Genomic DNA, 20,057 nt, shown 5'->3' with positions numbered 1-20,057 from the left:
TCAATAAACAAACAATAATACCAAAAATGAACATAAAAAAATGAATATAACCATAGAATGATGTTGTAAATGATGTGGATTCAGCGGTGGTAGAATGCTTACCCACAACGCACTAATATCTAGAAGGAAAAACAAAACTCACACCCCCCCTGGTTTTGTTTACCTGGATGAGTCATGGTAACAGGCTCCTCTTTGGATTTATTATTGTAGATGACCACGGCCACTGCATTGTGGAAAGCAGCCCGTGATATTTTCTCTTTAAATGTGCAATTTCCCCTCTGCAGCAAGGCAATCCACTGTTTGATATTAGGAGGGACAAAGAACCGTGTTTGAGGATCACAGCCCAGATGATCAGCAACTAAACAGAAAAGGAAAAAAAAAACCATTAATTTTTTTCTCAAGGAAGGATAAATAAAATCGATCTTTATCAAAGTGCTCAACTGTTCCCCAAAATCTTCTGGATACCCAAGGCACATCAAGCAGCTCACTGTCAACAGAGCTATGAATATAGCCATGAAGGACAATACAATGAACCTGCATCCATATCTGTACAAGGAGAGAGATGTTCCATTGAGATGTTAACCGTGGTGCAAATTAAAACCCTGAAAAATTCTGTGTAACTTCAGAGACTGACAAAGGTAAAAAAGACTGATAATGCCCAGGGTAGGCTGGTGAAGAGAGGAGGAAGAAAAAGCAGACACAGAAATCCCAACACCAAGGTGACTAATCTACCCCGAATTCTGCTTTTGTCACATCTACTCTTCACTCCACACCCCCTCCCCTACACCCTCTCCCCCCACACCACCTCCACGCCGCAGAGAGAGAGAGACTGATTTTGCTTGAGGTAAATAAGGCCAAACTGAACTTTGTTTCAGTTACCAAGTGGTCTTGTTGAAAATTCAAACATGTTTGAACAAATTTCTTAATAAGTGTCTAAGGAAATTAGAAAAAGTAAGTTTTGGCTTGTATTTGAAAATAATATGAAACTAGAAACTAGAATAGATTATTCCTCTTACATTTACTGGTAAAAATTACAATTCCATACTAAGATATATATACAGTAAAACCTTGGATTGTAAGTTGTTCTGTGAGTGTTCCACAAGATGAGCAAACATTTCCAATAAATTTTAACTGGATAAATGGGTGATGTCTTGCACAAGGAGTAGTACATGACACTGAATATCACATGATCACACCTGAGCCATTGGTGCTTCTCTCTCTCTCTCTCTCTCTCGTTCTGACTGAGGGATTGTGGGTGATGGTCTCCCATGCTCGGATGCTCAGTCTCAGGCCACGGTGTTTGGCAGATCTCAGTGATTTTTCAGAATGTTAGAAGGTGCCCACAACTGGCCCTAGTGTATTTTTTGTCACTTCAAAGGAAGTACCTATGGACAGTCCTTTGCTTTTCCATACAAGAGCAAGCTTAGGAATGCTTTGCTTCATTCTAGGTCAGGCTGCCTGCAAATATAGACCCTTTCTTCTGCTGCCTTATTGCCAGTTAGATTAAATACAGTACATGACAAGAGTTTATTAATACTGTACTTGTAGTCAGCATCCGTGCAAGCATATACAATGGCTCCCATGCAGAAAAAGATTCCATTGAGCCAACAGATAGCACTGATTCCGTGAGTGATAGTGAAAGTCACCCTACATAATAAACCCTCCTCTCTCATCTCCCTCACACCAGCCACGAAGGTTTTCAAAGGTAAGTGCAGGTTAATTTATGTATTTTTCTTTATACTTTGTATTTCTTATTTTACATTATATTACAGCACTGCAATAATTTTTATAGGAGTATTTTTAGGTTGTGGAGCAAATCATCTGAGTTTCCATGATTTCTTATGGGGAAATTCGCTTTGATATGCAAGTGCTTTGGACTACAAGCACATTTCCAAAACGAATTATGCTCGCAAACCAAGGTTTTACTGTATTAACTTTACTACCTCCACCCATCCAACAAGATACATGAAGACACCAAGACTACTTGGGACTAATTAATTATAATTACATGGCCATTGTTGTGGATTTGGGGGAAGAGTTTGTTTCAGATACCTGGAAGTACACTGGAACGTGTCAGGCTGAGCTCCACAATTTGGTCATCAGAGCTCTGCCACCCTTTGCAAATCTTAAGAAGCCACCCCTGGCTGCTTTTCCCACTACCCATCCTCACATTTCTAATAGGTTACAGTGAAAGGGAAGAGTGGTCCAGAGAGGGGAAAGAAGTCACAAAGGTAAAGTTTGTAGACCACCACACGCAGTGCCAGAGGATAGCAGGCCCTAGGCCTCTTGGAATCAGTCACTATCAGAATTGCACTGGCTGGAGGGGAGATGACAAAAGGGTAACACTAAAAGCAAATAAGTAATAAAACTATTAACTCAGTATTAACCAGTAATAAACTGTATGAAAAGATGACACAGTGGGGAAATATTTGCTTTCTACACCCCAGAAGCACACTACTTAGCAAAAGAAATGAAACATTTACACTGAGTTGTAAAATGTAGAGGTGTCATTAACTTCAGAAAAATGGTACACCTATCATTCCTGTTTACAGAATATCTTTCCTGAAAGTCTCTTATTATCATGGTGAAGGATCGCAGTGAAAGTGTACTTGCTACCAAAGGTGTCCTAATACAGTGAGAGATCAATGATTTCATGATGTCATGATATATATCGTTGACAACTACCACCCTTCTGCTTAGACAATTTCTGTACTCAGAAACTTTAGTCCTTTCTCAAATTAAGTGGATGCAAAAGAGCCTGTATCACAATTTTAGTAGTTAACTATTGAAAGGCACAGTCAAGGCATCGTGAAACTCTGAAATCCTGAAACAGACTGTTTACCCACAGTGGTATCTGTTTCCCAGATAAGGATGTGGCCTTAAAACACAAGCATTTAGGCTATGTGTTATGATAACCATGACAACCTCACTGTCTTGGGATAACTTCCAACACTATATCCAAATAGAGAGCAATAACAGACCTGGTTTTAAGTGTTTCATTTGTAATGCTTCAAGACATGCTGCTGCACAAACCCTGGAAGGAAGTGCAGAATCAGGAATAGCTAAAAAGATCTGTATTCCCGTCTTCAGCAAAATATTCACTTTTCTGTGGCTTATCCCATCTTCCCTGTGATTGTACACGTATTCACAGTGGAACAAGGAAGACACAAGATGGTCGTGAAATCAGCAAGATGTGGGGTCCACATTCTAGATCAGCTTACTTGCTAGCTGAGCAACTGTCCCAGGTTCAATGATCTCATCTTCAACTTTTTTTTTTTTAATGTTTATTTATTTTTGAGAGACAGAGAGACAGAGCATGAGCGGGGGAGGGGCAGAGAGAGAGGGAGACACAGAATCCAAAGCAGGCTCCCGGCTCTGAGCTGTCAGCACAGAGCCCGACGCGGGGCTCGAACTCACAAACCGTGAGATCACGACGTGAGCCGAAGCCAGACGCCTAACCGACTGAGCCACCCAGGCGCCCCTCATCTTCAACTTTTACTTATTTACAAAGAATGAGTTAAAAAATTTTAATCTCACAAAAAAATAAAATAAAATAAAATTTTAGTCTCACAAGAGTTATGTATGTGAAAAAGGCTATACTAATTCCTCTATTCTTAAGTACTGAAAAAATTCCTTTAGTTTTATGGGCGTCATCCTATCTGGTCCTAGTGTTCCACCAGTTTGGTGCCATGGGGATTTTCTGTGCCAATGTGTGTGAAATCCAAACAGCTTAGCAGCACATGTCTGCCCCACATCCCTGGCTCATAACAGCTCCTGTTCCCAAGTCTCATTCATTCTCTCTCCCCTTTGTGCTGACAGCATCACTGTCTGCTTAGAAGATTAGCAATTCGGGGCACCTAGGTGGCTCAATTGGTGGTTGGGCATCTGACTCTTGGCTCAGGTTATGATCCCAGGGTTGTGGTATAAAGCCCCACCTTGGGATCTTTGCTGAGCATGGAGCCTGATTGGGATTCATTCATTCTCTCTCTCTCTCTCTCTCTCTCTCTCTCTCTCTCTCTCTCCCTCTCCCTCTCCCTCTCCCTCTGCCCCTCTCCTGCTCTCTCAAAAAAAAAAAAAAATCAGCATTTCAATAACAGTCACCATTTCCAAGGCTGAAAAGACAGAGGAAAGGGTGCAGCCACAAAGCAAAATCTAGCAAACATACTGAAGGAGAACTTTAAAATTCTCTTAAGGAATCCCCACTAAGAAGAGATTCTACCAACAACTTCACAATCCAAAGTCCAACACAGACTGTATGAGCAAAAGAATGTCCTTGTTCTCTAAATTCACCCAAACCATCATCCATAAAAGGCTCTGAAAACATTTACATCAGCAAGAATATGCAACAATAAGCAAGAATTAAATATTCAAGTTCCTGTTCAAGGAAGGAGTTTTCATTATTCAGAAGAAGAAGGTTAAGAGGTTTTCATAATCACTTAATACTGTAGCATGCTTATTTTATCTATTTATTCCTTCTTGTAATTACAAAATAACTTCAACAGTGAAAATGTTAACAGCTCTAGAACATCTTCCCAGGACTGAGGACTAACTGGTTAAGTGGCCCTACTTCACAATTTAATACCAGTTGTTGTTTATACTTGAAGCAATTTATTAAGTGAAGACATAGTATGGCATAAAATATCTATGCAACTAGGCACCATTAAAATTTATCAACAGCAATTTGCACAAATTCAAAATCATTTTCTTTCTTTTTTTTTAAAACTGCCAAATTTACAAGAAGACTTCACCTCTGACTTCTTTGCATTTATTATTTATCGTGTCAGGAAAAACTTTTAGGAAGGTATCATGAAAATGTGAAATTACAGAGAATATAAAATACAGTATTACAGTATCTTACAATTTTGTCAGTCATACTTCAATAAACCTGAAAAAATGTTATATTACAGAGAAATGGAACTTCAGGGTTTTTTTTGTATGATCTTTCCTGTTGCATCCAGAAACAATAATGAGACTTTTCTTTATTCCTTCACAAAAACCAAATAATTATTGACAGGAACAATCATGGAATCCTCACCTCAACGAACAATAACTTAAATGCTCAGCAACATAATTAAGTACCAAAGAGAAATGTGACAGAACCAAACACTTTAGTCTTGAATTTACAGGAACCTCTAAAGGTACCGGGGAGGCATGCCTGGCACAGAAATATCAACAATACTGGTTGGTAGTATAAAGTAGCAGCATGAAGGTGCTTAGAAATCCAGGAAAGGAAAAGAGCAACATGACGGTAAAGGTTTCGAGGGAGTTGGAGCCTGAATGGAAACCTGGAAAACTGCTAAGCAGAAACAAGGGGTGCAGGAGTGACCGGCATAAGAACAGAAAAGACATAAGCCCTTCTTCTGAACTCTCCCAAAAATCAAGCAAGATGATACATAACCGAAGTGACCATACTATGCAAACCTCAGATATTCTGAAAAGAGGACCCTGTCTGAAACAGGAAAAGAGGAAGAATATTCTGGCACAGAGTACGTAAATATTTAAAGGGTTCTGTGAATAAGTAAGTAAGTAAGTAAGTAAGTAAGTAAGTAAATAAATAAATAAATAAATAAATAAATAAACAAACAAACAAACAAATAAAATCTCTCTTCCCCAGGAAGCCTGGTTCATTTGATTCAGTAAGACCTTGTCTACTGAAAATGCAAACACCCCATCTAGGGCAGAGTGGTCATCACGTTATGGTGTGGGGGTAATGCTTCCTCCCAAGCCTGATGACCACCAACCTGCTGCTGTGGTTAAGAGTCAGGCGGGGCTGGGGCACGTGACGGAGGGTGCACAGCACAGTTACCCCGGTGCGCTTCATGCTCTCAGAGCCTGCGTGTCTGGTTTCCTCTGTCTGAAATGCCAATCCCACCACTTCCTTGCTGACGACCTCCTAACCTCAGGATTCTGCTGAAGTTCCTCCTCCGGAACTGCCTCCCGGCCTCCTAAGGCTGAGTTGGGTGCTTTATTTGTGTTTCCATGGCATCCCGAGAGGACATATATCCTACTGTACCAGTGGCTGGCTGTTTATCCTGAGTATCTCCTACAGGATGAGATTTAGCATCTCCTCTAGTATGTCTGGCACAGAGCAGACATTTACCCTCCTAGGTGAAGGCAGAAATGGAGGAACGACAAAAGGAGATTGAGCAAGAACTGATACAAAGAACAAGTTTGTGCCAGGGACCGCAGTTTCATGTGTTCTGACTGGTGTTAATGTTCAATCAGCTGCTTCCTGCAAAAGAAGTAAAAATAAAAATCAGCCTAATTAGTTACCCTAGATACAGATGTTTCCATGGCCAGGTATGTTCTGGTTGTTTCCTATTTCCACATTAGATTATAATCTCTTTAATCTTCAGATTTCCCACTTCTTACCCTGTCTTTCCTTATTTCCCCCTGTTAAATTCTAATTTTATGATTCAAAGAATAACATGTAATTCTTTATTTGTGCTTCCGGTTTCTCAACTTTTAATGTTCAGCTACTGGATTTAAGTGTCTCGCTTCCATTCCTTCATCCACTTCCATGGATATAACTTATTTTCTTACGATTTCTATACTTCCACTTAAATCCAGCATCTTTTCATTACTGATCTTCAGTGGTTGTTTGGTCTTGTTGAAATGTTTTGCTTTTCCTTTTGTCTTAGTTTCCTGTTAACTCACTTGTACGTTTCAGTGTTTTCTCTAAACCTTGCATCCACTCTAATTTTCTTATCCCCTCCCCCCACCCCCTTGCGGTTCTGTTAGTGTTTTTCTTTTCTGGTAGGATGTGTTATCACAATGGCTGGGAAAAATTATCTGGACCCTAGACTTTCTTGATTTCTCAGGAGCCTTACATTAATGATTATTCCCTGTTTTCTTTTTCTTCTCAATTACACCTGCTGGTTGGTCCCTTCCATTTTAAAAATAAAGACGAAAACAGACCTCTTGAAAGACCCCCATTTGCTGCCACTGCTGTCAAGAGCTGCCTGTCCTGCTGTTCCCACCTCCTCAGTGTCTACTCATTCCTCATCACATTTCATCCAGCCACTCCATGAAAGTGCCCTGAAAGGTACCAACAACCTCAGCACTGCTATCTTGGGACACTGTGCCCTCCTCCAAACGGACTCTCAGTAACATCTAGCTCAGCTGAGCGCTCTCCTGCCCTGGCTCTCAGGGCCCTCCTCCTCCTCTTTCACAGCCTTCCTTCCTGGTCTTCTTTCCTCACTCCTCTCCCTACACCTGCACCTGCAGTGTGGACACTCCTGAGCACTCAGACCACTTGGATGTAGGTCTAGGACACCCCTCTCCCCCGCAAGGGCTAGAGGTTCTTTCTACACTGATGGTACACTTTTTTCTTACTGGAACAAGGATGTTTACTAACATCTTCTGCTAACCAGCCCTTTCCTGAGAAACTATTTTTCACTTTTTACTTATATAAATTCACAGTTTCCAGCATATAAACTAAATCAGGCCAACAGCATGCTAAGAATCAGGAGAGAAATATGGAAAATTATACACAGGGAAGGGATCTATTCCCCTCCCATTCCAAGCAGAAACTGGTCTCGAATTTAATGAGCATTACAGACGTGTGTGGGGCACGTGTGTGGCTCAGTGGGTTAACTGTCTGATTCTTGACATCGGCTCAGGTCATGATCTCGAGGTTCCTGAGTTTGAGCCCTGTGTTGGGCTTTGCACTGACAGCATGGAGCCTGCTTGGGATTCTCGCTCTCCTTTTTTCTCTGCCCCTCCCCTGCTTCTGTGTTCGTTCTCTCTCTCTCTCTCTCTTTTTCTCAAAATAAAAAAAACTTAAAAAAATGAGCTAATAGGCATTCTTGAAGGTCTCCACTGGCTCCCATGGAGGGAGACGCGGGAGGGAGTCTCTGTAGGCAGGTGGACAGTCTGTCACTGTCTGATTTGTTTGTTTCCAGGTTACTCTGCCTCACTTCCAGGCAGGACCATGGGATCGTCCTGGGGTCCAAAGTACATTCTGTTAGTTGCCCCCCCCCCCAAACAAAAACAGAAACCTTTTTTAATTGGAGCATCTACAGATCACCTCTAACCGAGCCATATGCTTTCAGTAACATCTACCTGGGCTCCAGCTCCAGGGGGAGGGAAGTTGACAAGCAGTCTAAGATGAGCCACAGAGAAGTGAAGAACTTAACTACATTTGAGGAGAGGCCTTTTCTCTGTTTCCCATGGGATGTGAATAAGGAAACGTGGCGCTAGCTGTTGCTGGCAGTCATTTTATGACAAAGAGGGAACAATCTTAGGACCAAGTTAAAGCTAAGATGGCAAAGGGGAGGGATCAAAAGGAACAAGATGCCTCCTAACACTGTTATGTGTTGAATCCCTCAAAGTGGCCCTAGCTTTGAGCTTCCAGTTCTGACACAGAACACTATTTGTATGCAGTGTAAGCAGGCATTTGTTGCTTGAAGCATTCACACTTCTTGCGTATGTCAAGCAGCAGTGGTTGAGATCGGGGCTTTATCCCTGCTGAGGGGCTCTCTTAGTTCACCAGGATCCACTCCTGGCTACTCAAGCCCACCAAGAAGTCTGAACCTAAGGAGAAGGCTTCCCTGGGAAAGTCCTTTGCCACAGGGAGGCAGCCAGGAGGTCAGTCCTTTGTCACTTTCCCTCACTCAAGGGATGTGGTAGCCATCTGGGAAAGGAGAACTTTGTTGGAAGACTAACATGTCGAGCAAGGATTCTTGACAAGGATCCACGTGGGCAGAACGCAAAAGGCTGATGGAATGCGAATGAAGGAAAATCATCTTTATTTTTGCTACACTTGGAATGAAATCTAGCGTTTTCTTCATCTATGAATGTAGACAAGAAAACATCTGTTAACTGTAACTAACAGCAATTACATTAGTTACTGCAGATATGGCAAAAACATAGTAGAGATTAAACTTAGTAGACCCAACATAGTAATCAAAATGATCAGACCCAACACTAGATCCGTTACTTAATATGATCATAAGGACACACAAATATTTTGAATACCGGTACTGTTTCAGGAGACTTGGTTTCCTTTAATCCTACTTACTTTTGCACTTACCACTATTCTGAGAAGCAGCCTAAGGTTTTCTTTTTCACTAGGCTGCAAAAGGAGTCTCAACTGCCAAGTTTGTGAATTCATATTACTTATATGATATACTTGGATCCGTTTCTATTACTTTACTTTGTTCTCATTTATCCTGTTATCCCTAAGTTTTTTTTATACTTTCCCCTCTACTTCTGAATGCACTGATCATGTTTTCTCTGCTCCTCCTCTTTTCCTCCATTTATATATTCAAGTTTTGCTTTTTATTTTTTAAAAAAATTTTTGTTTATTTTTAACAGAGAAAGAGAGAAACGGGGAGGGAGAGGGAGGGTGGAAGAGAGAGAGATAGAATCCCAAGCAGGCTCTGCACTGTCTGCACAGAGCCCGACATGGGGCTTGAACCCAGGAATCCTGAGATCGTGACCTGAACCAAAATCAAGAGTCGGACAATTAACCAACTGAGCCACCCAGGCACCCCCCTCAAGTTCTACTTTTTAGAGGTCACTCTTAAAATGTTAACTTGTACACCTGATAAAGAGTTTATATTTAACCAATATCTCTATTTTCTTCCTGAATAACAATTTCATAGGGCTACCACAACCAAGTCCTACAAAATTGGTAGCTTACACAGCAGAAATTTATTCTCGCACAGTTGTGAAGGACGGAAGTCTGAAATCAGGGTTCTGGCAGGATCATGTTCTCTCCGAGGGTTTTAGCAGAGAACCTTCCTTGCCTCTCCCAGCTTCTGGTGGCCCTGGGTGACTCTGGCTTGCAGCCGCATTATTCCAATCTCTGCCTGTCTTCACATGGCCTTTTCTACTGTGATGGTGTCTTCATTTCTGTCCCTAAAGATACTTATTGTTGGACTTAAGGCCCACTTAGGTGATGCAGGATGCTCTCATCTCAAGATCTTAATTTAATTACATCTGCAAATGTAATTTTTCTAAATAAGGTTTCTACACTCACAGGTTCGGGGGCATGGACAACTCTTCTGGGAGGCCACCATTCAACCTACTACAGAATGCAGCTCCAACCACCCCATTTCATCTTATGAGTAATTACCCAGCATCCAATTCTACCTTGCTTTAATTATCCCATCCCTAATATTTAATGTTTCATACGGTCAATGCTTATTAAATGTTACTTACAGATACTTGTCAGCCTTTATGTTAGTTTGGGATCTCCAGAGAAACAGACCAGTAAGATATGTGTATGTGTTTGTAAAGAGATTTATTATAAGGAATTAGCTCATGTGATTATGGAGGCTGACAAGTCCTCTAAGATCTGCGGGGTAAGTCAGCAAGCTAGAGAGTGGATGTGATGATGTGGTTCCAGTTCAAAGTCAAGCAGCTTGAGACCCAGGGAGAGGTAATGTTTCGGTTTGAGTCCAAAGGCAGGAAAAAGCCAAGTCCCCAATTTGAAAGTAGTCAGGCAAGAGGAATCCTCTCTTACTGGAAGGAAAATAAACCCTTTTGTTTCATTCAGGCCTTCAACTGATTGGATGAGGCCCACCCACACTGGAGGGCGTCAAATCTGCTTTGATCTGCTTTATTCAGTCTACCAACTTAAATGTTAATTAATCTCATCTAAAAACACCCTCATAGAAACACCCAGAATGTTTGACCAAATTATCTGGGCATCCCCGTGGCCCAGTAAAATAACACTTAAAATTAACCATCACAGTCCTCCTCACATCTCATTTATTCCTTGTGTGTTTCATTTCCTTCTTCCTTATTAGAATAGTAAGAACACATCCTTTTGATATTCTTTTATTGAGGATCTGTTAAAGATAAAGTCAGGTTTTCAAGTAAACCTGTCTTTTAAGATCTGAAAACATCTTTCATATGATCCCATTTTTGAATGACAGTTTAATTAGTAAAAATTTCTAGATAGTTACTTTTCTCTCAGCACTTTGAAGATATTATTCCATTGTCTTCTGCTTCTTATGTTGAGGAGCTAAAAAAATTTTTAATTGTATAGGTTCTCAACTGTTATTGTGTCTACGTTTTACTTTCAAATCTAGTATCCTTAAAAAATAAAATAAATGTGTTTCTTATTTTTCTTCTAATTGGCAAGTTTTACTTTGGTTATATTTACTCTAAAGAAACAAATTTTTACAACAAGTCATAAGAAGAAGGCAACAACGAGCTATCTTCTGTACACCTAGAGTGCTGGATATATCAATCAACATTGCAAGAAGGGTCATACATAGTTGAACTGTCAGCAAGTTTAATTGTCAATAGCTATCCATTATCGTTTGTCTTCTATACTTAGTTACTGTATATCTCAAATGGATTTTGATTATTTTTCACATCCTCACAACTTAAATATATCTGCTGGATGTTCTCCATGACATAATAAAAAGCATCTTAGGAGTAATTTTAAATGATGGCTAATACAAATCACTTTACCTGCAAAGTTATATTCAAAAATAATTTCTATTACAACTGATACAACAAATACTTCATGGAAGAGAGATGCTACAAATCGAAATAACTAAAAATTGTGGCTAGATCTTCACACAGATGTGGTACTACAGTATAAAAGACATGTAAACTATTTAATCTACGTCACTCCCCATTTCACAGAAGCATTATAGTATTGAGCACAAGTCTTTTCGAGGCTCTCTTTTTTTACTCCTATCCATCACACTTTCCTCTTACCTCACTGCCTACTCTTTCTCATTTTTCCACTGCTAGTCTCTTAGCTGAAGGTGTTTCACCAAGAATCAGCCCTAGGCCCTCTTTTCTCAGCGGGCAATATCATCCACTCCCATGGCTTCAACCATCACGTGTACACGGATACCGTCCAAATCTAACCTCTCTCTTATGCTTTATTCTGTCATTTTGAATGGCTTGCTAGACATTTCTCCATGAATACTGAGTATCTCAAACTCATTATCTTCCCCCCTCAAATGTGATCTTCCCAGGAATTCCTAACAGCATCATCATTTACCTAAACACACAGGCTGAAATCCCCGTTGACAAACAAGGAAATGGCAATTAAGAGACAAAATGAAATGGAGTGTTAAGTTTTCTTGGCTGCCACCAAAAAGCCCACCAAGGCTGAGCAAAGCCACTGACTATACCTCAACACTGCTGAGGCACAGAGAGATGGAAGAACACCATCAAGGGCTGGGGAGTATCCGAAGGCATTATTTCCCCCTCAGCTTTACTGAGATATAGTAAGTAAAATCTACATATATTTAAAGTGTACAACATGATGATCTGATATACCTATACACTGAGAAATAATTACCACAATCAAGCTAATTCATATATCCATCACCTCATATAGTTACTTTTAATTTTTTTGTGTTTGGTGAAAACACTTAAGATCTACTTTTCAGCAAATATCAAGTATTCACCATAGTATTATTAGGTATGGTCACCATGCTGTGCATAAGATCCCCAGAACTTATTCATCTTATAACTGAAAGCTAGCAACACTGGAAGGCATTATTAATCCTTGGGCAGAAAAAGTAAAGAATGTGGGAGCACCCCTTTTTTGCTTTATTTATTGCTTCTTTCTTCTGGTACAATACTTCTAGTATTGTGCCATCAGACACAATGGCAATGTTAACAAAGACTGGACTATCTGGAAGATAATTTCAAACTTAGGAATGATGGATTCAACAATACATTAAAAGGAACACATGTCATGATCAAGTGGGATTTATTCCAGGGATACAATAATGGTTCCACCTCCACAACTCAGTGTGATGCCCCACATTAATGAAATGGAGGATCATATAATCATCTCAATAGATGCAGAATAAGCATTTGACAAAATTCAACATCTATGGTAAAAAGTCTCAACAAAATTGGTATAGAGGGAATGTACTTCAACATAATGAGGCCATATATGACAAGCCCACAGCTACTATCATATTCAACAACGAAAAGCCTAAAGCTTTTCCCTTAAGATCAGAAATAAGATGGGGATGTCCACTCTCACTGCTTTTATTCACAATATAGTACTAGGACTCCTAGCCAGAGCAACTACACAAGAAAAAAATAAGAGGCATCCAAATCTGAAAGCCAGAAGTAATATGGTCTCATGACATTATATATAGAAAACCCTGGAGAGTCCACCAAAAAATTATTACAACTAATGCACAAATTCAGTAAAGTCACAGTATACAAAATCAACGCAGATAAATCTGTGGTGTTTCTATACACTAATAATGAATTATTAGAAAGAGAAATTAAGAAAACAATACCATTCACAATTGCATCAAAAAGAATGAAACACCTAAGAATAAATTTAACCAAGGAGGTGAAAGACCCATATACTGGAAATTAATAAGACATGGATAAAAGAAACTAAAGAAGAAACAAATAAATGGAAAGATATTCTGAGTGGAAGAATACCATTAAAATGTCCATAGTAACCAAAGCAATCTACAGATTCAGTGCAATCTCCATCAAAATTCTAAGGGCATTTTTCACAAAAATAGAATTAACCCTAAAATTTGCATGGAACCATAAAAGGCCATGAATAGCCAAAGCAATCTTGAGAAAGACAAATAAAGCTGTAAGTATGATGCTTCCTAATTTCAAACTATATTATAAAGTTGTACTAATAAAAACTGCATAGTATTGGCATAAAAGTAGACACACAGATCAACAGAAATGAGTAGAGAGCCCGGAAATCCACACATACGTGGTCAATTAATTTACAACAAAGGAGCCTATAATGTTCAACAGGGGAGGGCCAGTGTCTTCGATAAACAGTGCTGGGAAAACTGGATAGTGACTTGCGAAAGAATGAAACTGGACTCTATCTTATACCAAATACAAAAAGCAACTCAAAATGGATTGAAGACTGGAACATACGACCTGAAACCATAAAACTAGAACAAAACACAGGCAGTAATTTCCTTGACATCAGTTTGGCAATGAGTTTTTGGATCTGACAACAAAAGTAAAGGCGACAAAAGCAAACATACACAAGTGGGACTACATCCAACTAAAAAGCTGCTGCACAGCTAGGAACATCATCAACAAAATGAAAAAGCAACCTTTCGAATGGGAGAAAATATCTGATAAGGGGCTAATATGCAAGATATATAAAGAACTCCTATAGCAAAAACATTTCATCTTAGTGTCCTTGTTTTATGGAAGTTTCATCCATACAGTTCCCCACCATTCCTTACATTTGACAGGTGTTAGTTGTGTGATTCTGTTAACCTTGGAATAAATGGTATGTGAGTTAAAAGAAATGACTCATCCCTATAGAAAAAAAAGAAATGATGGACTATAACAGCACTGCTGAGGAAGGAGGTAGGAAACACGAAAAAAAATCATACAGTCCCTATGGAGGACAATCAGAGAAAAAAAGAACAGAAGCCTATTGTGGGAGACTACTCACATGAGAAAACAAATGGGAACAGGAGATTTAAAGTTTTCATAATCTGAGATGTCCATAAATAAATACAAGTAATAAGAAAAATCTTTAAAGTTCACCTTAAATAACAACTAATCAATGAGCCTTGTTGAAGTGGGTCCTGAGACTGGCCCATAACAATAGAAAAGTATATTTTACTAAGGAACTATTTATTATTCAGAGGGGGAAAAAAAGGAGAAGCAGATTATTTTATATCAAGATAACAGATGTCCTATAGGGAAATCCAACTGAAGAGAACTCAAGAATGTGTCTAAGAGACAGGAAAGAAACTCTGATGGGGGCAATATACCTACATCAACTGGCCAAACGGGTGCCAACGACCCAAAGAACTGCAGAGATCTTGTTCCGCTAAAATTAGTATCTGACAAGTTCGTGATCTGCCTTAGCATTCATTCCATCTCCAACACGATAATGGCTAGGGAGAACCAGGGGAAACTGCTACCCAGAACCTAACACACACCCATTACGTGAAGGGACTAGTAATTAGGAAGAAAGCAACCCATTATCACAGAGTTTGTAAAACCCAGGGCAAAGATAGCTGGGTAATTACAAATCATCCTGATGAGAAAGAAAATGAAGACACCAGCAAGAATGCACAAGATAAAGTTTAAGAAAGGCTCACACAAGGGCTGTAAAGGCAAATGTAGGATGACAGTACAGACTCAGAAAATTATCTTCAAAAATTAAAAAGTCCAGAGTTAAAGATTGCAAATAATGACAGAAACAAAAGAAGTATGTCTACTGCTCAGGGTCAACAAAATAATGGATGAAAACATTTTCAAAACCTTTTTGCTTTTGTTTCCTCTATTAAGGAGAACAACCTGAGAATAAGACCATCCCAGTAAGGCTAAAGGACATTGAAAATGGGTGCGGAGACTGTCAGAAAGCAAATATGCTGATTCTTAAGACAGGTTTCTCTGTTACATACTTCCATTTCATTTCAGTAAACCTGCTGTTTAATATATCTTGTGCATGCATGCTGGTTTCTTCAAGAAAACTTCCATCCCATTAAGATGTAATTACCCAGCTTTCTTTGCCCTAGGATTTGCAAACTTAAAAATGATATAGTTGCAGGGTGCCTGGGTGGCTCAGCTGGTTAAGCGTCCGACTCTTGATTTTGGCTCATGATCCCATGGTTCGTGGGTTCGAGCCCCATATCGGCACTGGCAGGACGAAACCTGCTTGGGATTCTCTCTCCCCCCCTCTCTCTGTTCCTCCCTCACTTGTGTACTCTTTCCCTCTCTTAAAATAAATAAACTTAAAAAAAAAACCCACAATAATATAGTTGCTTTCTTCCAAATTTCTGGTCACTTTGCTTTACATCAAATGCAAAGGAAATTTTCCAGCCCTGGGCATAACATTCTCCTCAGCAGTGTCAGTGGTAGCTAACCACTTAACTTATAAGATAATGGACATTTCTTTGGCTCCCTTTCTCTCCCTGTCAGTCCTATTGGCTAGTCAGTCTTCTCAGCACCTTTTGCTGAAAAGACTATTCTTTTTACCCACTGAATTGTCTTGGCATCTTTGCAAACAATCAATTGATCTCACTTCTATTCCACTAATCTGTAGCTCTATGCCAGTACTACACTGTATTGTAGTTAGGTTTTGAAATCAGGAAATGTGATCCTTTTAATCTTGTTCTTTTTCAAGACTGTGTTGACTAGTCAGGGTCCACATGAATTTTGGAATCAGCTTGTCAATCTCTGCAAAAATCCCCCTGGTATTTTCTTAGGGTTATGTTGAACCTGTAGGTCATTTGGGCAGTATTGCCATATGAACAATATTAAGTCTTTGGATCCATGAATATGGGATGTCTTTCTACTTATTTAGATCTTTAGTTTCTTGTGACAATGTTTTATAGTTTTCAATGCCAATGCCATTTTAAATACTATTTTTTTAAAAATTATTTTCTAATTGATTGTTCCTGGCATAGAGAAGCACAATTTACTTTTTTGTATGTGTACTGATCTTGTATCTACTGACCTAAGTTTACTTGAGTTAACAAAAGAAAATCATCCTGTTATAGGGAATAAGAAATTAAGCTTTACGATGTTTCCTTATGGATTAACACTGGCTGCTTTTCTCAATCCATGTCCAGATGCTGTGTGTCTCCTATGGTACCGAAGGTGTCCTGAGTAGGATCCCACAAATGAAAACAGGATAGCCGTGACTCCCCTCACATGTGTGTTTGCTTTCACAGTATTGTCAAATAGCTGCATTATGTGGAGTTACAGATGAGACCATCTACTTTTAAATAAATCATCCCTCATCAAATAACACAAATGCCTTAAAAAAAAAAAAAAACACCGCAAAGTAAAGCCAATGGGCAGAACTGACATTTCTACTGGTGTACAAGCTTTTTTTAGCCACCCTGAAAGGGCAAAAAAAAAAAGAAAAAAGAAAAAAGAAAAAAAAAGCCACCCCCCCCAAAAACCCAAAAACACACACACCAAAAAACACCCCCTCCCCACCAAACTCCAAAACCCAACTAATCAGATTTGTAAGAGAAAGCCAAAAAGTTAGAAATTAACCTGAAGACTATTAGAAATACAGATTTATTACAGCGGGTGGCCTAATGAAGGCCAAGTGCTGGGCCTTAAGATAGTATGCCAAAGAACATCAAGAATGTGGTACAACATTCATAAGTATAAAACATATATTGGGGGTACCTGTATATCCACAACCAAGAAAGTCTGTGCTCCCATACTATAGGGAACAGGTTAGAGCAGGTAATTGTGCACACAGGGAAGCATGTTAGGAAGCCATAGTCTAGATGAGAAACTAGAATAGGTTACAGTTGATGTGGGGAGACATGGACACATTTTAGAGATGTTTAAGAATCTGGATCAACAAGAGTTGGTAAGTAATTAGGTATGGTGGCTGGGGGTCTAAAGAAGATGTCTGAGTTTCTGGCATAACACTGGGTAGAAGGTGGTGCTGTTGACTCAAACAGCAAACGTCAGAGGAGGAACAGATTTTTGGAGAAAGCATGATGAATTGTCTTAGACAAACGGGGCCTGAAAGAAAACTGAGCAGGAGGTAGTAATTCCCTTCCTAAGCACACCCAGTAAAATGCTACATGTGTAACCAGACTTGTAGGAGGTGTTTATGTCAGCAGTAATTGTAACAGCCACAAAGCAGGCAACCTGGTGTCCATCAACGGAATGGATAAACCATGATATATTCATGTACTGGGTCACTGACAAAACTGCTACATAGAGCAACATGAGTTCACCTCACAAATCAGTGATGTGAGCAAAAGAAACTAGCCACAAGAATATACAAGGAGAGGGGCGCCTGGGTGGCTCAGTCGGTTAAATGTCCGACTTTGGCTCAGGTCATGATCTCGTGGTTTGTGGGTTCGAGCCCCGCACTGGGCTCTGTGCTGACAGCTCAGAGCCTGCAGCCTGCTTAAGATTCTGTCTCCAGTTCTCTCTGCCCCTCCTCTGCTACTGTTCTGTCTCTAAAATAAATAAACATTAAAAAACAATTTTTTTAAGAATACACAAAAATTGTACCATGATCTAGGTACACAAAGTTAAACAGGCATAATCTGTGGTGTTCAAAATCTGGGGAGGGAGGGAGGAGGTGAGTGACTGAAAGGGGGCTTCTGGAGAACTCTGTGAAGCTGGTTATACTCACTTTCTTGACGAGGTTTGGGGTTATATCAGTGTGTGCACTACGGTAATTCACCAAGCTGCAGACTTACGATTGCGTATTTTTCTGTGTGTGTTACAGCGAAAACGTTAATTCAAAAAAATCTGGTTATCTCACTCCTCAGGTTAAGACCCTTTAACAGAATTCTGACTCATGCTACAACACGGATGGACCTTGAGGACATCATGCTAAGTGAAACAAGTCAGTCGCAAAATGAAATACTGTATGGTTCCACTTCTTTGCGATTCCTAGAGCAGTCGAATTCAGAGACAAAGTAGAAGGGTGGTTGCCAGGGACTGGTGGAGGGGGAAACAGGGAGTTACAGCACTGCAAAACAAAGAGTTCTGGAGATCTGGTTGTACAACAACGTGAGTGGATGTAACTGTACACTTAAAAATGGTTAAGATGGTAACTTTTGTATTCTATGTGTTTTACCATAACTAAACATTAAACAAACCAGGAAACCCTTCAAAAGTTTTATTCTTCTTGAGACACGGTCAAAAATCCTAACACAGCCTAGTAAGTACTGACCTGCTTTTTCACCTCTACTGTGTACCACTCTCCCCCTTATCCTCCAAAATTCCTCCATTCATTTCCTCCAGCACATTAAGGGGTTTTTTGTACCGTTTAGTCTTCATATAGGCTTCCCTGGCCTGGAATGGTCTTCCTTTCTCTGCCCATCTTAATATCTGCTCATGCTTTAGTCTCATGAGGCATTAATATTTCTTCAGAGTATCCTAGACCAGGTCAGCTCTCTCGTTTATGCCCTCTTGACATCCTGGTACTTTCCCCAAGAATTACTAAATTTATTTAAGCCTTTATTTATTTGAGAGAGAGAGAGAGAGACAGAGAATATGAATGAGTGGGGGAGGGGCAGAGAGAGGGAGTCATAGAATCTGAAGCAGGCTCCAGGCTCTGAGCTGTCAGCACAGAGCCTGACGTGGGGCTCAACCCCACGAACTGTGAGATCATGACCTGAGCTAAAGCCAGATGCTTAACCGACTGAGCAACCCGGGCACCCCTCCCTAAGAATTATTAACAATTACTTGGGTTATTATCTGTTTAGTGTCTGTTTGCACCACCAGACAATATATACCAGATAATATATATGCAATATACAGGCGCTGACTTACCTTGCCTCAGACGGCATGCAGGAACTTCCTGTCCTGCCTGCCACACAGTAGGTATTTAATAATTATTTGCTGAGTAAGTATGGAAGCAGCTGTCCCACCTGAGTTTAGGGTTTCTGATCGAGATGAATCGCAGTTTGGTGACACACAAATGAGAAAGAGCATCACTGACGGTGGTCATTGAGGAATCACAGAACAATATTAGAAAAGTAACCTGTGTAAATAGCACTCCAATGTTTACAAAGTGATAAAGATGCACTGTGCAAGTTATGGACGTGTTAGGAAACTGCTGATCCTTGGCAAAATTTCAGAAGTTATTATTAAAGGAATAACGTAGATACTGAGAAGAGAAAGCTGTAATAATGGGGTGCTGGCACAAGCTGGTTATGTATGGGAGGCAGAATGATGCTCCCCCCCCCCCCCCCCCCCCCCGCATGTCCCCATCCTAATCCCTGGGACCTGTGAATTCGTTAGGTTACACAGCAAGAGGCAATTCAGGTTGCTCTTCAGCTGACTTTAGAATAAAGATTACCCTGGACTGTGAGGGTGGGCCTAAGGTAATCAGAGGGGTTTTAGGTGTGGAAGAGAGAGGCAGGAAGTCAAATAGAGAGCACTTTGCAGATGCTTCACTACAGGTTTTGAAGACAGAGGAAGGGCAAGAATGTAGGCAGCCTCCAGAAGCTGGGAAAGTGAAGAAAATGGATTCTCCCATAGAACCTCCGGAAGGAATGCAGGATTGCCAATGCCTTGATTGTAGCCCAGTGAGATCCATTTTAGGCTTTGCACTTCTAGAACTGTAAGACAATAAATCTGTGTTTTTTTAAGCCATCTAGTTTGTGGAA

The 20,057-nt window shown here is 40.1% G+C and overlaps 1 protein-coding gene across 3 annotated transcripts in view; it reads right to left on the bottom strand.

Moving 5' to 3' along the window:
- RNF130 (ring finger protein 130) overlaps window positions 1–20,057 on the bottom strand; it is a 139,135-nt gene that overhangs the window by 106,059 nt on the left and 13,019 nt on the right. For all 3 annotated transcript variants that reach the window (XM_023254015.2, XM_023254016.2, XM_023254012.2), the window contains exon 2: window positions 164–358. In XM_023254015.2, coding sequence (XP_023109783.2) covers window positions 164–358 — 195 coding nt within the window. The remainder of the gene's footprint in view (window positions 1–163; window positions 359–20,057) is intronic.

Source organism: Felis catus, chromosome A1 (assembly GCF_018350175.1).
Source record: "Felis catus isolate Fca126 chromosome A1, F.catus_Fca126_mat1.0, whole genome shotgun sequence".
Taxonomy (NCBI): Eukaryota; Metazoa; Chordata; class Mammalia; order Carnivora; family Felidae; genus Felis; species Felis catus.
This window is presented reverse-complemented; position numbering and strand designations above follow the sequence as displayed.